Here is an 18206-nt window from a genome sequence, read left to right as displayed (position 1 = left end):
CTGATTGCATTCTGAATGTGTGATGGGTTTGACTGACTTTGTCTACTTATTGTAGTCTTAATAAGGTTATACTTTGTTTTGTATACCTTAAGTATTGAGTTGGTTTTTCTAATTGTGTTTGTATATAATGTAACAGTGCTTATTTAACCAAGGTTTATCTTGGCCTACTTGTATTTAAATAAACACTTTATTTTTACAATACATATTGTTTCAGTGTTTCTTTGGACCATGTGTATGTTAAAATTTCTTTGGGCCAAGCTACATCCCACTCTCCCTCCAAAGATGAGCCTAGCGGCTCTGTCTACGCTATCAAATTCTTTTTATTCTAAGAGTGGGATTTTGTACTGTCTCAGTTGTATGCTTTTACTAAGACCTTAGTTGGACTTCAGAGAAACTGTCCTAAAAGGTGGTATGTAAATGAAGCAACTTGAATGAAAGTACAAAAAATGAACTATTCTGAAAATGTGTGAAATTGTGTCCTTTTTTTGGTTTGTTGGTAGCTTTGACAACATAATTGCTCAGGTCCTGGCTGTCCACATACTGAGGAAGCTTAACTGTTGTGTTTAATGTGGACTATTGTTTTCAAATCAAGGCCGCTAAATAGTCACTCAGAAAAATGCTCCTTAAAATTGGTTAGTGTTCTACAGTGGTTCTCATGTTTCATACCTTTGCATTTCAGATGGGACGTGGCGGGATCCTTATCTGAGGTAAGTTTGTTTCTGTATTATGGTATGTGGCCATTTGAAAATAAGATCTGCAGCAGAAGCTTTCCATGGGATCTACGTAGAAATAGCACTCTTCCGTTTTTATGGAAAAGTGCCTTAAGTTGTAAATGCAGTTAGTTTGTCTACACATTCGATTATTATTATTTATTTTTTACCTCTTCTCCTGTGTCTGTTGTGTTTGTTAGGCAGAAACCTGTGCAGTTCCCTCTGGGACCACTGCAAAAGATTTAAGACTACAGGTGTTTGGCAGTAAACCCACTTGGTTGCAGTCTGTACCACACAGATTCACTTGGTAGCTGTGGCTGAGCAGTCAGACTTCCCTCAAGAAGAGTTAGGCAGTATACAGAGTATTCACAATAGGTCAAGAGAACACAGTAGAACAAGTAAACACTGACCAGAGCTTGGTGTAAAAGAGAGATAATTATTTATTTAAAACCACATCTAGAAAAACACACAGGCACTAATAGTAAGCAATTCAAAAACACGGTCACTAAAAGATATACACTCCCTTAAAAGAATATTAGACAAGTCTTAAGTAAAGCCCCACTTATTTTCAGACAGCGGTGAGCGCTTAACGTAGATGGCACTCTAATAGTTCGTTTTTAAAAGGGAGAGAAAAGCAGAGAATAAGTTGAAACAGATCCCAATGCTTTTTCACGAACACACAAGAGAGGAAGGCAAAGTAACAGCTTGAATTCAGAGTCAGTAGGCCGGATCCGCTTTAAGGGGATCAAATCAAAATGTGTCCACGGTCACACGGTTTGCAGTGCACAAAAGTCTTGTAACGGTTCAAAAAGGAGTTGGACCAAAGAAAGGGACCAGTTAGAGGGTCAAGGTGGCCAGCCCAGTCCAGAAAGTTAAGGGATTATTATTACCTTGTAGCAAGCTTTAGAAAGGGAGGCCTGGCGGACACGGTACCTTAAAGTGGTGAGAACACTCCAGCGGGGGCAGTTGTTCCTGGCGGCGGATACAAGTCAGTGCTTCGTCCGGGGGAAGAGAGGATCTCGTCCTGGAGGAAGACAGGAGCCCGTTGCACAGGGAAGAAACCAGCCGCAGAGTTTCTCAGGTACAAGGAGCGGTCTGTTGATTCGTGGTTCAGTGGTGAGTAGCTATCCGGCCGCCGGGGTGCTTGGCACGGCAGTTCGACCACAAACCGGTCTGGGGTGCGAAGAACGAAGGTAAAACTGGTTGTGCCCACCAGTCAGGGGAAGAAGCCTCTCCAGCTGGGAGATCTTCTCTGTCGTCGGGAAGTGGTGAGTCGGTTCTGCAGGGCTCCACCAGTGGTGTCGTCGTGGTAGGTCGGCTTAGCTTCTCCCTCGTCGGATTCTCAGGTCCTGTGGCGACTTCTGAAGTTCCAGTCCCCAAAGTACTGCTTTTATGCAGCATACCCCCATTCACTCAGCCTAGCTGTCACTCAAACATGCTAAGTGGTGAGCCGGCTGGCTCACCACTTGGGCCAATCATACAAGAGTGCGACTTGAGTTACCAAGGTAACTCAGTCCAGGGTGCCTAAACCCCCTCCCATATACCCCCTGTGGTACCCAGACAGAGTGGCACCACTTTTGGAGGCTTCTGTGGAGAAGCCTGCCAAAAAGTGGAACAAAGGGCTCGACTTGGGTTGGAGTCACAGAAGAGAACACAAACGCCATTTTAGAATCGAGTCCTGGCAAAAAATACCAACCAGCAAATTAATATTAATTAAATAAACCGGCGGTATGTTCGAGGCTATGAGAATTAAATAATTAAAGTTGGTAGCCTCGAACAATGGGAAAATCCCATAGTAAAATATTTGCGGTCAAATATAAAAAGTAGTTTCCACTGCCACCAGCCAAAACTCGATCAGGGGGGACAGAGATGTGCCCCCTCGACTAACAGACCCCGGGGCAATCGAATTGCTCCGACCAGTACGCCCACAATATGATAGTTTGTACTGGTTTCTGTTAATAATTTGGGACTAGTAAAGCCAATGGTGACTTTACATGCCCTGGGAGACAGTAGTCAGTCCCAGGGCATGGAGTCTATGGTGAGGTGTCACTATGACACCCCTGTGTTACTGCACGGAGGGTGCTGTGTAACACACATAGTAAAAACACATGAGACCCTATGGAGTAAAGGACCCCATAGGCCATAAAACACATTGACAGTCAAAGGAACACCATAAATCATGTCCAAGAGTGGGAGAAAGAGTCTCACTCTTGGCAGGAGAAAAAAACAAACTCCCGAAATCCAGCAAAGCTGCTGGAGGACTCACTAAGTTAGAAAATTCAGCCTAAAGAGAGAATTCTCCCTAACAGTGTTCAGAAGTGAAAAATGTCTTGGTTCTTAAGCAGCAGTTATATGCTTACGCTTGAGCTTAAAGGTAATTTACCACATGTTGATACACACAAGGTTGTAGATGCCCAATCTTGACTTTGCATTATTTTTTTAATATGCAGTTTGATTGCTTTAATCGGAAATAGTACATTGCTGTTAAGGCACGACATCAGTGGGACATCAAATAATGACCTGTATATTATTTCCTTGGTAACAACTTGTTTTTTTTTTTAAATGTTAAATTACAAAACTGTTAAGAACGTTTTCTCTGCATAAAGTTCTATCCTGTTTGCAAATAGTTATTACTGTAGAACATTCATGTACTCCCCTTTTGAGTAAACACCCCTGCAGCCTTTGGAAAAGAAACTTGTTGGAGCGAGGCTGATATTCTCTGTGCAACTTACTATTTAACAACTTTTTGGCAATAAGTGCCTGTTGCTGTGTTGCCCTAGGGGCTCCCCTTTTAACTTTCATTTGCTAACCTTGAGAGAACTACAGTTCCCAAGGGTAGAAAGGATCTTTGGATCCCTTTTTACGTTTTATTTGGTGAAACCAGCAAACCCCACCTTATGTGGAGTGTTGGGGAGATGCACACTAAAACTGTAACAATTATGTTACATTGGCAAGCTTACCTCCAATGGCTGGTGACAGTGATACCTTGTATTTATTTGGTGCACCTTTACCGCGGGCTGTGTTCACAGCTGCATTAAAGGCACCTAAGTGTGCTCATTTTACAAGTTTAGTGTTTCTTGTCCTTGCCCTTCCTGTTAGGCAAGATAGTATGCAGTACCCTTTGGTTGCACTACAATAACCCTGACTTCCTGGCAATAGGGACGCAGCCTTTGGTATAAGTCTGAACTACATAGGTTGGTAGTTTGGCTGAGCAGCCAGGCTTATCTTGAGGGGTCAATGTGAGCAGTAATGTTGTAACACAAGAGTTTCACAGTACAGTTATTAAAATAAACTTACACTCAAGGTTTCTTGATAAAACAATTATTTATTTATTTCATAGTCAGTTGTGTAAGCCTTCTTCAGAAGGGTGCAATATATATATATATAACACTTAAAATACACTTTAAAACACACTTTCTCTAAATCAGAGGATACCCATTGGGGATGGCACTCAGACACTTCTTACACCCCAATGTGACTTGAATAGCTAGGACACTGTAGACATTCGTTTATCACTGGTTCATTTAGAGCAATACAGAGTTTGGTGCAAAAGTTAGAATAGAGGAATTAAACAAAGGTTAACAAATAATTCATAAACGGGTAAGTACTTTTGATACCATCCAGTGCAACCCTTTCCTGAGGGAAAGGCCAAAGCACAAAGTGAGAGGTAAAGAGGAGTCTCTCAGGGAGTCAGGGCAGCCACTTTTAATGGCACAATGTCTAGGGGAGCTGAAGATGTTCTTTTGTTGGTAGCCAAAGACTTGCAAAATGTTTTCATAAATGTTTGTAGAAAATAGAACACGTGAAGGGCCATAAACTGGGAGGCTTGTGAGGTGCAAACCTCTAGCAACTCTGCAAGGTAACCACGACAGGTCTCAACTGAGAGCAAGTAAGGCTACACACCAAGAGGTAACATCTCTTAGACTTTACAGTACCTCTGGTTAGAAGGAATGGTTCCAGCTTGCTTTCTGTTCCTGTACAGCTCTGCAGATCCCGTGTGCCAGAGTCTGTCATAGAGACAAGAGGGAGGACGTCTGGGGACTCTTGCTCTGCAATGGGAAGGTCAGCGGCAGCAATGGGCAGACTTCGATTCATTGGTTCTTCAGTGTTTCAGCTCCTTGCGTCTGACAGCAAATGCCAACACTCTGGTTCTCTGATACCACTCTGGACTTTCCTCGCATCTATGGTCCAGCACTCTGTTGAGGTGACTCTGGGTTAGTCTTGCTTGAGGGAAGTCCGGAGGATGTTCCTGGCACTCGGGTATGACTTAAAACCAACGCACTCAATCTGGTGTTCCTCTCCCTGGCACTTAGGTTCCAGCAGCAGCAGTGGAAGTACATCCAGCTCAGAGAGGATGTCCAGACCGGCTTACTTTGGAGTTGATTGGTCCCACCAACTCAAAGGGAGAAGTCGTCCTTGCAGGGCTTCTCTAGTCAAGGTGAAATCGGAGCTTCAGCAGAGCAGCAGGGCTTCACCGGGCAAACCAACAGTCCAGGAGTTGCAGCAGGCATCCTCTTTGATTTCTTCTTCAGGTTCCTTCGTCCAGTGGTTGACTCTGCCTTCCAAGCCAAAAAGTCTCGCCTTTTATGCAGGTTTCTCCCATTCATTCCAGCCTAGATGTCAATCACCCAACAGGGAGTCTGTCCATGCCGGACAGCCAGCCGGCCAATCACCTTTGGGTGCATTCCTGTAACCAAGGGGATTAAGCACAGGGAGTTTCGGGCACCTCCCTCACTTCCTGCCGCTACCAGACATACTAGAGCCAGAGGCAGGCTTCACACGTGAATCCCGGCAAAGACAAAATGAACAAAGGGCCCAAACCTGGTTTGGCACAAAGAGTAAATCTCAAGAAGGACCTTTCCAACAAGAAATGGCGAAAAAAGACGAGTGCCATGTTGACTAAATGAGCACCCATGGGTGCCTTACTGTGGCTGCGAACCCAGCCCGCTGTAAAAACACACAATGGTAGTAAAAAGTAAACCACTGCTACCAGACATTAATTGTAGAAAGAAAGGGTAACATAAAAATGTTACAGGAGAAACTAGACAAAGGGATACTAAGTAACCCCTCCTGCACCACTAAGATAGTGTGTGCTGGGTCTAGAAAGTTATAAAATGTAAGTAAAGTCAGTTTCACCTTGCTGCTCTTGGAAACAGTAGTTTCACTAAGAGAAGGTATTTAAACCTTTGGGAAATCTTTGACTTCCCTGTTCCACTGCACTGAAGGTTCTGTGTGCCACAATGTAAAAGATGATGCTTAGGGAGTTTGACGAACTCCAAAGTTAACAGAAACAGAGTCGAAATCACAATACAAATACATGAGAGGGTGAGAAAAAGGGCTCGCTCTCTCCAGGCTAGAAATGAAGTCCTAAAGTCTAGCAAAAGAGCTGGGGGGTCTCTAAGGTAGAAGGGGAATTGGCACATTTCTGAGAATTCTCCCCAACACTTCCCCGGACATCGAGGGCTGGAAATTCCTTTGTGTGCTTTTTATCTTCGGCGGCAGTCCCCTGGACTCCCCGCCCAGACTCCAGTCTGTCTGTGAGGGCAGGAAGCGAGGGAGGAATCCAAAACTCCACAGCCCTTTGTCTTCCTCCTTGCCTGAATGAGGAGAAATCCCAGTGAGAGGCTGGCTGTCCTGATTGGACAACCAGACCTCCCTTGTTGTAAAATGTTTGGAGAGAATGCAGAAGTTGAAGAAGCTGTAGTTCCTGTTAAATACTGCAAACTTGGAAGCTGAAGACAAGTCGACCACTGGAACTGAAACTGAAGAGGAAGATGAAGGAAAAGCAGCTGAAAAGATTTCCAGCGACCAGAGAGCCTGCTGTCTAACTGGAGCCTGCTGTAGCCCTTCCTTCCAATCGACCTGGGGACTCCAAAAGTGACGACCCAGAGCGTGGTGCGACCCGCTAGACGCTAGAAGACCTGCATTTTGAGCCATCCCTCGCGGTGTTGTGACCTTGCCTTGCTGCAATACCCTAATGCCCTGGGACCTCAAGCCATCGTGCAGTGCAGTCTTCCGAATTCCGAAACTTCGTGGGCATCCTGGTGGATCTCCAGAGACACGAGTAGAGTCTGAAAAGTCCCCTCAACAGAGTGCTGGACCTTGGTAATCAGAATTCAACCACCATTTTCTGTCTTCTTCTGTGCTCCTTGAAAAGGCATCAAATCAGCCCTGTGGAAAACCTTGCCTAGAACCTTCTCCATTGATACCCGCTCCCAAGTCCCTTCCAAGGTCCTGTTTTCAGTCACCACGACAAGGTATCCCCTGACTTTTTTTTTTTTTTGGCTGCAGATCATGAAGTCCTCCTGCTGCAAAATCTTCAATGCTGAGGTACTGTGCTGGGTTGGTTATGTATTTCTGTGTAGCTGTGGGGTGTTTTCTGTGATGGGGAGGCATCTCTTCCAGTGCACCCAGTGCTTTCCTTAGAAACCGTTTTGCTATTCTAATAAAAAGTAGATGGGAAGGTGTATTACTCACCTGTCATTATGTTGTGCCTCTTTCCAAAAGTAATGTGTAACTAGATTATTCCTTTTCGGATAATTGAATGAGTGTCCCCCAAATGGGTCGTGTTTCCCCTGACTTGCTGCTAGCCTGTCCAGAATAAGTCTGTTTTAGGTTGTTGCCTAACTAGAATAACTGAGTCATTCAGTAAAGTGTGACATTAGGGTTTACTTTCCCTGTGCTGTCTAAGCCAGAGCCGTTGGGTTATAACTGTCCCTTTTAAGTCATACATCGGTTACTTGTATAGCTGGGAAAGATCTAACCTGTACTCCTTGCGAGAGATTGAAAAAGTATATGGGTTTTACTTACCTTGAGTTAGCTGTGTGCCATCAAAAATAAGTTAACAGAATTACTGCTCATCTGTGTTTTTTACTGCTCTCAAAGGCACCTGTAATTGAATATTACATCCTTAGGTTTTACTCACCTAGTATAAATGTTATCACAAAATTTGTTATAGTTTTTACTGTACCTGGAATATGTCTTCCACTCTTCACAAAGATATTTTGTCCAGTTGACTATGTGATTTGTACTGAGTCACTCTAGAACTGGTAGGGTCTACTGCCCTTGCATTACTGAAAGTAATGGTGAAAGTAACCATTGTTTTTTACTCCTAAAGAATAGGTGTGACCTATACTGAATGTGTATGAAAAGGTTTTGACTTCCCTGGAACTACTGTTAGGTGTTCCAAATAAGGTTTAAGCTTTTGTCTGTGCACCTTCTAGATTTATCTTGCCATATTCGTATTTAAATAAAACATTTATTTTTACATATAGTGTTTCTTTGGACCATTTGCATTGTAATTTCATTGGTACTGATTCTACAGCACTCTCTCCCTCCTAAAATGAGCCTGGCTGCTCTGTCTACGCTACCATGAACTCAGGTGGCACAGTGTTGGGGAGAATTCTCAGAAATGTGTTAATTCCCCTCTACCTTAGAGACCCCGAGCAATTTTGCTGGATTTTGAGGACTTGAATTTTTAATCTGCAGAGAGTGAGACCCTTTTCCCCCAACTCTCTCATGTATTTTAAATGTAATTTTGAACTATGTTTCTCTTTTGGATGTGGAGTCTGACAAACTCCATACGCATCATCTTTTACATGGTGTCACACAGCACCTTCAGTGCAGAGACACAGGGAAGTCTTTCAGATTTCCCAAGGTTTAAATACCTTCTCTTGGATGAACTACTGTTTCCAAGAGCAGTGAAGTTAAATTGACTTTACTTGCATTTGTAATTTCTAGACCCAGCACACCCTATTTTACAATAGGGTGATGGGGAGAGGGGGGGATTCTTAGTATCCCCTTTGTATAGCTTCTCATGTAACAATTTGATGTTACCCTTTCCTCACTGAATGGCTGGTGGCAGTGTTTTACTTTTAACTACCGTGGTGTGCATTTACCACGGGCTGCGTTCGCAGCTGCAGTAAAGCTCAGAAGAGAGCCATTTTTGTCAAAATGGCCAGGTTTTCTTTTTTCGCCATTTCTTTGTGGAAATGTCCTTCTTGAGATTTATTTTGAGCGCCAAACCAGGTTTGGTCCCTTTGTTTAGTCTTTGGCGGGATTCACAAGTGAAGCCTGCCTCTGGCTCCAGGGTGTCTGGCGGGGGCAGGAAGCAAGGGAGGTGCCCGAAACTCCACGTGCCTAGACTCCTAGGAGACAGGAATTCACTCTGAGGTGATTGGCCAGCTGGCTGTCCGTCAAGGACAGCCACCCTGCTGCGTGACTTGACAGCTAGGTTCGAAAGAATGGGAGAAACCTGCATAAAAGGCAAGGTTTTTGGCTTGGAAGGCAGAGTCTACCATTCGACGAAGTAACCAAATAACTTCTTGAAGAGGACGCCTGCTGCAACTCCTGGACCGTTGGTTTGCCCGGTGAAGCCCTGCTACTGTGCTGAAACTCCAAATTCGTTTTGACAGAGATGCCCCTGCAAGGACAACTTCTCCCTTTGAGTTGGTAGGACCAATCAACTCCACAGTAAGCCACCTGGACATCCTCTAGGAGCTGGTTGAAATTCCAATGCAGTTTCTGCTGGAACCGAATAGTTAGGGAGAGGAACACCAGATCGTGTGCGTTGCTTTTAAGCTGGCCAAGAGCTCCAGGAAGATCCTCTGGACTCCCAGGAAGTAGGACTGACCGAGCCTGAGCCCTCTCAAAAGAGTGCGGGACCCCAGATGCAAGGAAAGCCCATCTCGACAGCCAGGAACCGCTGTGTTGTCATTTGCGGTAGTCTGAAGAAGCTGAAACACCGAAGTGCCACTTGTTTGAAGATTGCCGGTTGCGAGCGGCGACCGTCCCATTGCAGGAATCCCCAGAAGTCCTCCCTCTTGTCCCCACAGCTAAGGCCCAGGAACACCAGGATCTCCAGAGCTGCACAGGAACAGAAGCCATCTGCTGCACTTTTCGTCAACCTAAAGGTACTGTGAAGTCAATTTACCTCTTTTTGTGTAACCTTGTCCTTGTTGGAGACTTGTCTTGGTTGCATCTGTAGAGTTACCAACAGCTTCTTTACCTCATAAGCCTAATCAGCTTGTTGCCCTACTTTGATTTCTTCTATTCTACAAAGACTTTTTTAAACATTGTGAAAGACTTTCTACTTACCTGCAAGAAGTGCTTCAGCTCCCTTTGACTTTTGCTAACTTAACATTGGCTTGCCTGGCTCCCTTAATGACTCTTCTCTCTTCAGCTTATGTGTTTTGCCTTCCTTCCAGGAAAGGGTTAACTGACTTTGCATTGGGGGTTATTTTGAAGTACTTACCTGCTTAAGGATAACCTGTGTGAATACTTGTTTTATTCTGAACTCTCTTCCTTTTAACACTACTCCAGAAAATATTCTAAATGCAACAGTGATATATTATTCTCCCCAGCACCCTAACTATTGAAATCACCTCAGGGTGTAGGTTGTCTGTGGGCCATCCCCAAAGGGTGTTAACTGATTTAGAAACTGTGCATTTTTAAGTATATTTGTGTGTTTTATATTGCTCTCTTCTCAAGAAGGCTTACTCTAATTGGCTGTTAAATTAATAATTGTGTAATCGAGAAACCTTGTGTGTAAGAGTTTACTTTAATACTTGTCACTGTGACTCTGTGTAAGTACCCTACAGCTCACATTGACCCCTCCTGAGATCAGCCTGGCTGTTCAACACGCTACCAACCTGTGTAGTACATGTTGGGGAGAAGTCTCAGAAATGTGCTAATTCCCTTCACCTTAGAGACCCGCAGCAACTTTGATGGATTTTGAGGACTTGATTTTTTACCTGGAAAGAGTCTGAGCCTTTTTTCCACTCTTTCGTGTATTTTGATGGTGGTTTACATTTGTGTTCTCGGATTATGCAGTTTTAGATAACTCCATAGGCATAATCTTTTCATGTGTGTTACACAGCACCCTCAGTGCAGTGACAATGGGATGTCTTTTACACTTCCCAAAGGTTTAAATACCTTCTCTGGGATAAACTATTGTGTCCCAGAGAATGTAAAGTGAATTTGCCTTTACTAGTCTTTTCCAAATTCATAGACCCAGCACACACCATCTTATAATGGAGTGCTGGAGCGGTTACATAGTATCCCCTGTGTCTAAAAACTCATGGAGCAGTTAAATGCTACCCGTTCCTATTGAAAAGGCTGGTGGCAGTGATTTTACAAGGAACTACCATGATTTTTCCCGACAGCGAACACCGGCAGCTAAAAATCAAGGGAGCCATGTTTTTCAAGATGGCGCCTTAAGCCCCTTTTGTTTAAACAGGTCCCGGTCTTTTTTTCGCCATTTCTTTTTGGAAAGGTCCTTCTAGTATTTGGCTCTGCGCGTCCAACCAGGTTTGGTCCCTTTGTGTGCCTTTGGCGTGCTTTAGGACTGAAGATCGCCTCTGGCGCCCGAGTGTCTGGGGTGGGCAGGAAGTGAGGGAGTTGCCCGAAACTCCCTGTGCTTAGTCTCCTAGGAGAACCAAATGCACCCTGGCGTGATTGTCTGGTTGACTGTCTGGCTAGGAAGCCACCCTGCTGGGATAGTGATGGCTAGGCTGGAATGAAAGGGAGAAAATTGTTTAAAAGGCGAGTCCCGTGGACTGGAAGGCAGAGTCGACCACTGGAACGAAAGAACCAAAGACGAGCTGGAAGAGGAAGGCTGCTGCAACTACTGGACCGTTGGTTTGCCCGGTGAAGCCCTGCTGTAGGTCTGAATTGCCAAACTCCATTTCACAGAAAAGCTCCTTCAAGGACGGCTTCTTCCTTTGAGTTGGTGGGACAAATCAACTCTTAAGACACCTGGATACCATTCGCAAGGCTAGTTAGGTTTAACCAGGGAGAGGGGCACCAGTTTGTGTTCTTGAATCTACAGCTACTGGAACTGAACTGACTCCATTTTGTTTGCTTTCTTCAACGATCCCGTGCAGTGCAGGAGCCCCCGACGTCCTCCCTCTTGTCCCCACGAATGAGGCTCGGGAACAGCGAGATCTGCAGGAACTGCTAGGAACCACAACTTCAGCAACATGTGTTTTCTTCATACAAAGGTTCTGTGCCAACTGGATTGAGAGAACGCCACTCCGCGGAGAAAGTTTGTGAAATTTTCCGAACTTGCAGGCCTAAACTACTTCTGAGAACTTTTGCAAAGACTTTACCGTTTGATACCAGAACTGCTTTCCTATCGAGAACACTAGCCCATTGACTTTGGACCTGCCTATTGACTTTAATTGAACTATTCTGGTGAACTGAAACTATTTGCACTGCCTAGAAAGTATATGTAATGTATTCTACTTACTTTTGTCCTTTTTGCTCAATGCTAAGTAACTGAACTGTCATTTGGCTTCTTTTTCAGGGGAGCTCAAACTGTCTTAAAAACCTTTGTATTGCAGTGGATTGGTGTGTAATAAGTTGTCTTCTAGTGAAATGTTTTCATCAATGATTGTGTAATAAATTAATAAGTGTTTTACCAAGAAACCTTGAGTATTTGTGTCTACTTGAACCATTGTGATTGAAAGTCCTCTGTGTAACTACTTGTACTGCTCACGTTCACTCTTGAGATATGCCTGGCTGCTCAGCTTGCTACCAGCAAACTGTGTGGTACAGACTTATACAAAAGGTTGGTCTTGCTTACACCTGTAGTCCTAATTGTGTGTGGTGGTCCCAGAGGGTACTGCATGCAATTCTGCTGATCAGTACAGATTTATACCAAAGGTTGGGTTCCTATTGCCCGGAGGTCAGGGTTTGTTGTAGTGCACTGTTAGGGAGAATTCTCTGTTTAGGCTGAATTTCCCTACCTAGTGAGTCCCCCAGCAGCTTTGCTGGATTTCTGGGGTTTAATTTTTTTCTCCTGCCAAGAGTGAGACTCTTTTACCCTCACTCTTGGACATGTTGAAGTGTGTTTTCTTGGTTAAACCTTGTGTTGAATGGGCTATGGGGTCTTTTACTCCATAGGGCCTCATGTATTTTTGTGATGTGGGTCACACAGCACCCTCTGTGCCGTGACCCAGGGGTGTCCTAGGGACTCCCCAACATAGACTCCATACCCTGGGACTGACTACTGTCTCCCAGGGCATGTAAAGTCACCAAAGACTTTGCTAGTCTTGAATCCTGAACAGAACCAGTACAAACCATCATATTGTGGACGTACTGGCTGGGGCAATTCGATTGCCCCAGGGTCTGTTAGTCGAGGGGGCACGTCTCCGTCCCCCCTGATCGAGTTTTGGCTGGTGGCAGTGGAAACTACTTTTTATATTCGACCGCGAATATTTCCCTATGGGATTTCCCATTGTTTTAGGCTAACACATTTAATTATTTATTTACGGTAGCCTTAAACATACCGCCGGTTTATATATTTATTTTTATAACTCCGGTTGGGACTTTTTGCCAAAACTTGATTCTAAAATGGCGTTGGTGTTCGCCTCTGTAACTCTGACCCAAAGTGGAGCCCTTTGTTCCACTTTTGGCGGGCTTCTCCACAGAAGCCCTCCAAAGTGGTGCCACTCTGTCTGGGGTACTTAGGAGGGGTGGAGGGGGATTTAGGCACCCTGGACTGAGTTACCTTGGTAACTCAAGTCGCACTCCGTCCTGATTGGCCCAAGTGGTGAGCCGGCCGGCTCACCACTTAGCATGTTTGAGTGACAGCTAGGCTGGGTGAATGGGGGTTTGCTGCATAAAAGCAGGGCTTTGGGGACTGGAACTTCAGAAGTCGCCACAGGACCAAGAATCCGACGAGGGAAGAGCTGAGCCGACCTGCTTCGACGACACCACCCGGTGGAGCCCTGCTGAACCGTCTCACCACTTTTCCCGACGACCGAGGAGAACTCTTAACAGAGTGGCTCCTTCCCTTGACTGGTGGGGACAACCAGTTTTCGCCTTCTTTCCGTTCTTTTGAGGTATCTCGTGGCCGCCTTGCCTGTGCCAAGCACCCCGGCATCCGGAATACCACACTTTACCCCCATACCGCGAAAGTCGGTACCAACCCTTTAACCGGAGGACTCCGCGGCTGGTTTCTTCCCGGGCAGTGCTACGACCTTTCTCTTCTGCTCTTCAGCGAGATATTCTTCTCCCCTGACCGACGTCGAGCCTTGCTGTCGCTGCCTGGAACAACTGCCCCCGCTGGAGGATCCTTTCCGCTTAAGGTACTGTGTTCCGCCTGGCTTCCCTTGCTACCGACTGTACGGGGTAGATTTAGTCCCCGGCTTTCGAACCTGGGAGTGCCTGGGACACTTTGGCTAAACTTTCTGAGCCACTCTAAACTCTTTTCGACTCTTTGCAAGACTTTGAATCTCTAACTAACAGTGTGATCTTGGGCACATTTTCGCTCCGGCTACTCTAAGAGTGGGCCCTGCCAGTGACTTTTTGCTCACCTGTGACTTTATTCTTCTTTAAGCCTATTGCAAGTGTTCTGGACCTTAGAGTGGTGTGTCTAACCTATTTCTGCTTTTTCTCTCCCTTTCTTGGAAACTACTAGAGTGTCATCTAACGTTAAGCACTCACCTCTGTTTTAATTAAGTGGTGTTAACCTAGAGTTGTCTAGATAGGAGAAAGGATTGAATTTACTTTCAGTATAACTGTGTTGAAGTGCTTTTACTATATTTTTACTAGAGTGTTTTTAACTTATGTGTATTTTAAATAAATAACTATATACTTTTGAAACCAAGCTCTGGTCAGTATTTGCTTGTGCTATTGTGTTTTGGTACATATTGTGTATACTTTACATACTGCCTAACTCTTCTTGAGAGAAGTCTGACTGCTCAGCCACAGCTACCAGGTAAATCTGGGTGGTGCAGACTGCTACCAAAGGGGTTTACTGCTCTACCTGTAGTCTTAAATCTTTTGCAGTGTTCCCCAAGGGAACTGCACAGGTTTCTGCCTAACACTGGTGGCAGCGGTGGGATTTGTATTGAGTATACATTTTATTGTGCTTTAGATACCTTAGTGCAACTAACCACAAAGCTTAGCACTGAAAAAGTAAAACCTCTAACATGTCAGTTATAGAAAGCTATAGTCAAGAGTCCCTTGCAGCCAAAACTGCTGATTGTTTAAGAGTGCTCTGTAAACATAAGGATCTCCTGACTAAGGGCAAGAAAATGGAGCTGATTGAAAGATTGTTAGCTAACCAAAGTCTGGGTGATGGTTCAGAGGAGCCTACCACTCCAGCAACTGTAGATGACAGTATTGAAGTTAACATGGAGCAAAATGTTGATGATTCTGAGGAAGAGTCAGGAGAGGAGGGTGAGGCTGTTGTAACTGTCCCCCCTAGGCCTCTGCCTGCTCTACCTGCTGTACCTACTGGACCTTTACCAGGTCCCACATTTAGTCCTCAGTACTTTGAACTGGAGAAAATGAAGCTAGAATTGGAGTATAAGAAACTTAATGCTCAAACTGACAAAGAACTAAGGCTAAGGGAAATGGAGCTCACGTATGACTTAGAAATGAAGAAATTATCTGTTGAGAATGTTTCTCTCTCTGGCTCCTCTAGAAGTTCCAGTCCTAAAAGACCCCGGATGCCTAAAGAATTGGTTGGTATGTATGAGCCTAAGTTGGATGTGTTGGATTGGTTGTCTCTGTTTGAATATAATCATGGGCTCCAGAACATCACAGGAAATGACTTACTTACCTGGTTGTTCTCTAGGCTCCCCCCTGTTGCAACTGATGTGGTAATGGAGATGGGGGAGGAGGATAGGAAGGACTATGAATGTGTGAAACTAGCTTTGATAGCTAGGTTTGGGAAGACCCCTTCCCAGTATCTTAAGAGGTTTAGGAGCCTCAAAAAGCATGATGGTACCCCTTGGGCTACCTGGGTGAATGAATGTTTGAAAAACTTAGAGGGATGGATTAAGGGTTACAAGGTGAACACTTATGAAGGTATGAAGAATTTGTTTATGTTGGAGACTATTTATGATGCCTGCTCTCCTGAGCTCAGACAACACTTGGCTGATTCCAGGGAATTAGATTCCCGGAAACTAGCTAAGGCTGCTGACTTGTGGGTTGCCAACAGGGCCACTCACAAGGATTCTGGGGTAACTCAGAAGAAGGATGGGGAAAAACAGTCTAAGAAGGACTCCAAAGAGAATTCTAATACTACAAATTCCAAAGAGGGCCCCAAACAAAACTATAAGGGTAAGCCACAAGGGAAACCAAATCAGGCTAGTGTACCTTCTGGTCCCAGACCAGAAGGAGGTCAGAACAAGCCTCCATTCCAGCGAGCCTTTGGCTCATGCTTTGTTTGTAAGGCTACTGACCATGTGAAAGGAGATCCCAGATGTAAGGGTAAACCTTCAGGGGTCCAGCTTGCCTCCTTAGCCTTCGCTCCAGAAGAGGAAGTACATATGGCAAGTGGAAACTTTCTATTACTAGCTGATGAACCCACTGGAGTCTCAGCTAGTGTTTCTTTAGTCTCTCTGGGGTTGTGGGAGCAACAGAATTTAGATGTCTATAACTCTATCCCAGATAATACTAAAGAGTATTATAAGGACAGTGTCCAGGTGAATGGTCAGGAGACTCCTGCCATTAGGGACACTGGAGCCAGCATAACTGTGGTGGATGAATCATTTTTCAAGGCAGAGGATGTTGCTAAGGCACCCAAATGCCTCACCAAGTTAGCTGGTGGGCCTGTGCAGATGTGTCCCCAGTTACCAGTTCTCATCCAATGTAATGATATGGCTGTAAAAATACCTGTCAGTGTACAATGTGAAGTGCCAGGTAGGGTTCTGTTGGGTAATGACCTCAAAGCTCTTGGAGTTGTATCTCATACCCCCAGACCTCCTAGCAAAAGGTTTCAGGAACTCACAAAACCTGCAAGGGAGAAAACCCTGAGAGGGTTATCTCAGGAGATGATGACAGAAATCACTCCTCTACCACTGGAGCAACTTACTGCAGTAACTACCAGATCAGGAGCAAAGGGGCAACCCAAGACTCCTAGGAAAAAGCCAGCAGCAAGCACTCCAGTGCTTCCAACAAGGACTTCCCCGAGGTTGTCCAAAGTTACACCTGTAACTCCCCCTCCAGCTGAGGCTGAGAGGGAGGTACAACCCTGTGTGGTTGAGCTAGACTCTGAGGAAGAGCTAGAAGGAGGCCCCAACCTTATTGGAGATTTGGACCCTGAGGACCATCCTGAGCTGCAGTCTTTACTGGCAGAAGGTGGGCCTAGCAGGGCAGCTTTTCGTAAGGGGCAAAGAGAATGTCCAACTCTGGAGGGTCTCCGCCACCAGGCAGCTTCTCAAGCTGATGGGCAAGAGCCTGGGAAGTATAGGTTGCACTGGGAAGATGGCCTCTTCTACAGTGAACCCACTGAGTCTGAACCTGGAGACTACAAACGCCTTGTAGTCCCACAAGAAAACAGACAACAGTTCTTACAACTAGCCCATGAGATACCTTTGGCTGGCCACTTGAGTTTCAAGAAGACCAAGGAAAGGCTCTCACTCTACTTTTATTGGCCAAAGATGGGGGCTGAAGTAGATAGATATTGTAAGAGCTGCCATACCTGCCAGACTTCTGGTAAGGTTGGTTCCAAGAATGTGGCACCTTTAGTGCCTCTCCCAGTTGTGGGAGTCCCATTTGAGAGGGTAGGGATTGACATTGTTGGTCCCCTTGATCCTCCAACCTCCTCAGGCAACAGGTTTATCCTTGTTGTAGTAGACCATGCTACTAGATACCCTGAGGCCATTCCTATGAGGACTGTTACAGCTCCGGCTGTGGCTAAGGCCCTCCTTGGTATTTTTACCAGGGTTGGGTTTCCTAAGGAGGTAATCTCTGACAGGGGGTCAAACTTTATGTCCCACTACATGAAGGCCATGTGGAAAACCTGTGGAGTTACCTACAAGTTCTCAACCGCCTACCACCCTCAGACAAACGGGTTGGTTGAAAGGTTTAACAGAACCATGAAGAGCATGATAGGTGCTTTAGAAGAACCCCTTAAGAAAAAGTGGGACCTTCTACTGCCATGCCTTCTCTTTGCTTATAGAGAAGTCCCTCAGGAGGGAGTAGGTTATTCTCCCTTTGAGCTTCTCTATGGCCATCCAGTCAGAGGTCCATTGGCCCTGATTAAGGAGGGGTTGGAAGGTGCTCCTCCCCTCAAGCCAGTCAGAGTGACTGACTATGTGATAGGTCTCCGGAGGAGAATGTCACACATGATGGCAGAAGCAAGTGACAACTTGAAAGCTGGTCAAGCCCTGGTCAAACATTGGCACGACCAGAAGGCTAACATGGTTGAGTTTACTCAAGACCAGCTAGTTCTAGCTATGCTCCCAACAAGGCAGAGGGCCTTGCAAGACAAATGGATGGGACCCTTCAAGGTTGTGGGAAAACTTGGAGAGGTCAACTATCTGGTGGATCTGGGCAGACCCAGGGAAGCTCCTAGAGTCTTCCACACCAACCGACTAAAAGCATACATCTCCAGACCTGATGTAGGAGCCTTGCTCCTAGCTTCAGCTGCAGAGGAAGAAGAGAGTGAATCTCTCCCTGATCTCCTCAGAGGTGTACCTTTAGATGAAAAAGTTGAAGGAGTCAATCTCTCTTCAGACCTGACACCTGAGCAACAAG

At 45.3% G+C, this 18206-nt stretch overlaps 1 protein-coding gene across 2 annotated transcripts in view; it reads left to right on the top strand.

Annotated features, from left to right (window-relative positions):
- LOC138497172 (uncharacterized) overlaps positions 1–18206 on the top strand; it is a 1228614-nt gene that overhangs the window by 533501 nt on the left and 676907 nt on the right. The window contains exons 13-14 of one of the 2 annotated variants that reach the window (XM_069620462.1): positions 680–707; positions 7002–7040. In XM_069620462.1, coding sequence (XP_069476563.1) covers positions 680–707; positions 7002–7040 — 67 coding nt within the window. The remainder of the gene's footprint in view (positions 1–679; positions 708–7001; positions 7041–18206) is intronic. The other variant, XM_069620463.1, reaches the window with a different exon arrangement.

The sequence above is a fragment of the Ambystoma mexicanum genome, chromosome 5q, assembly GCF_040938575.1.
Source record: "Ambystoma mexicanum isolate Mex_15411 chromosome 5q, UKY_AmexF1_1, whole genome shotgun sequence".
Taxonomy (NCBI): domain Eukaryota; kingdom Metazoa; phylum Chordata; class Amphibia; order Caudata; family Ambystomatidae; genus Ambystoma; species Ambystoma mexicanum.
Note: the sequence above shows the minus strand (reverse complement) of the source record. Positions and strands in the feature narration are given on the sequence as shown.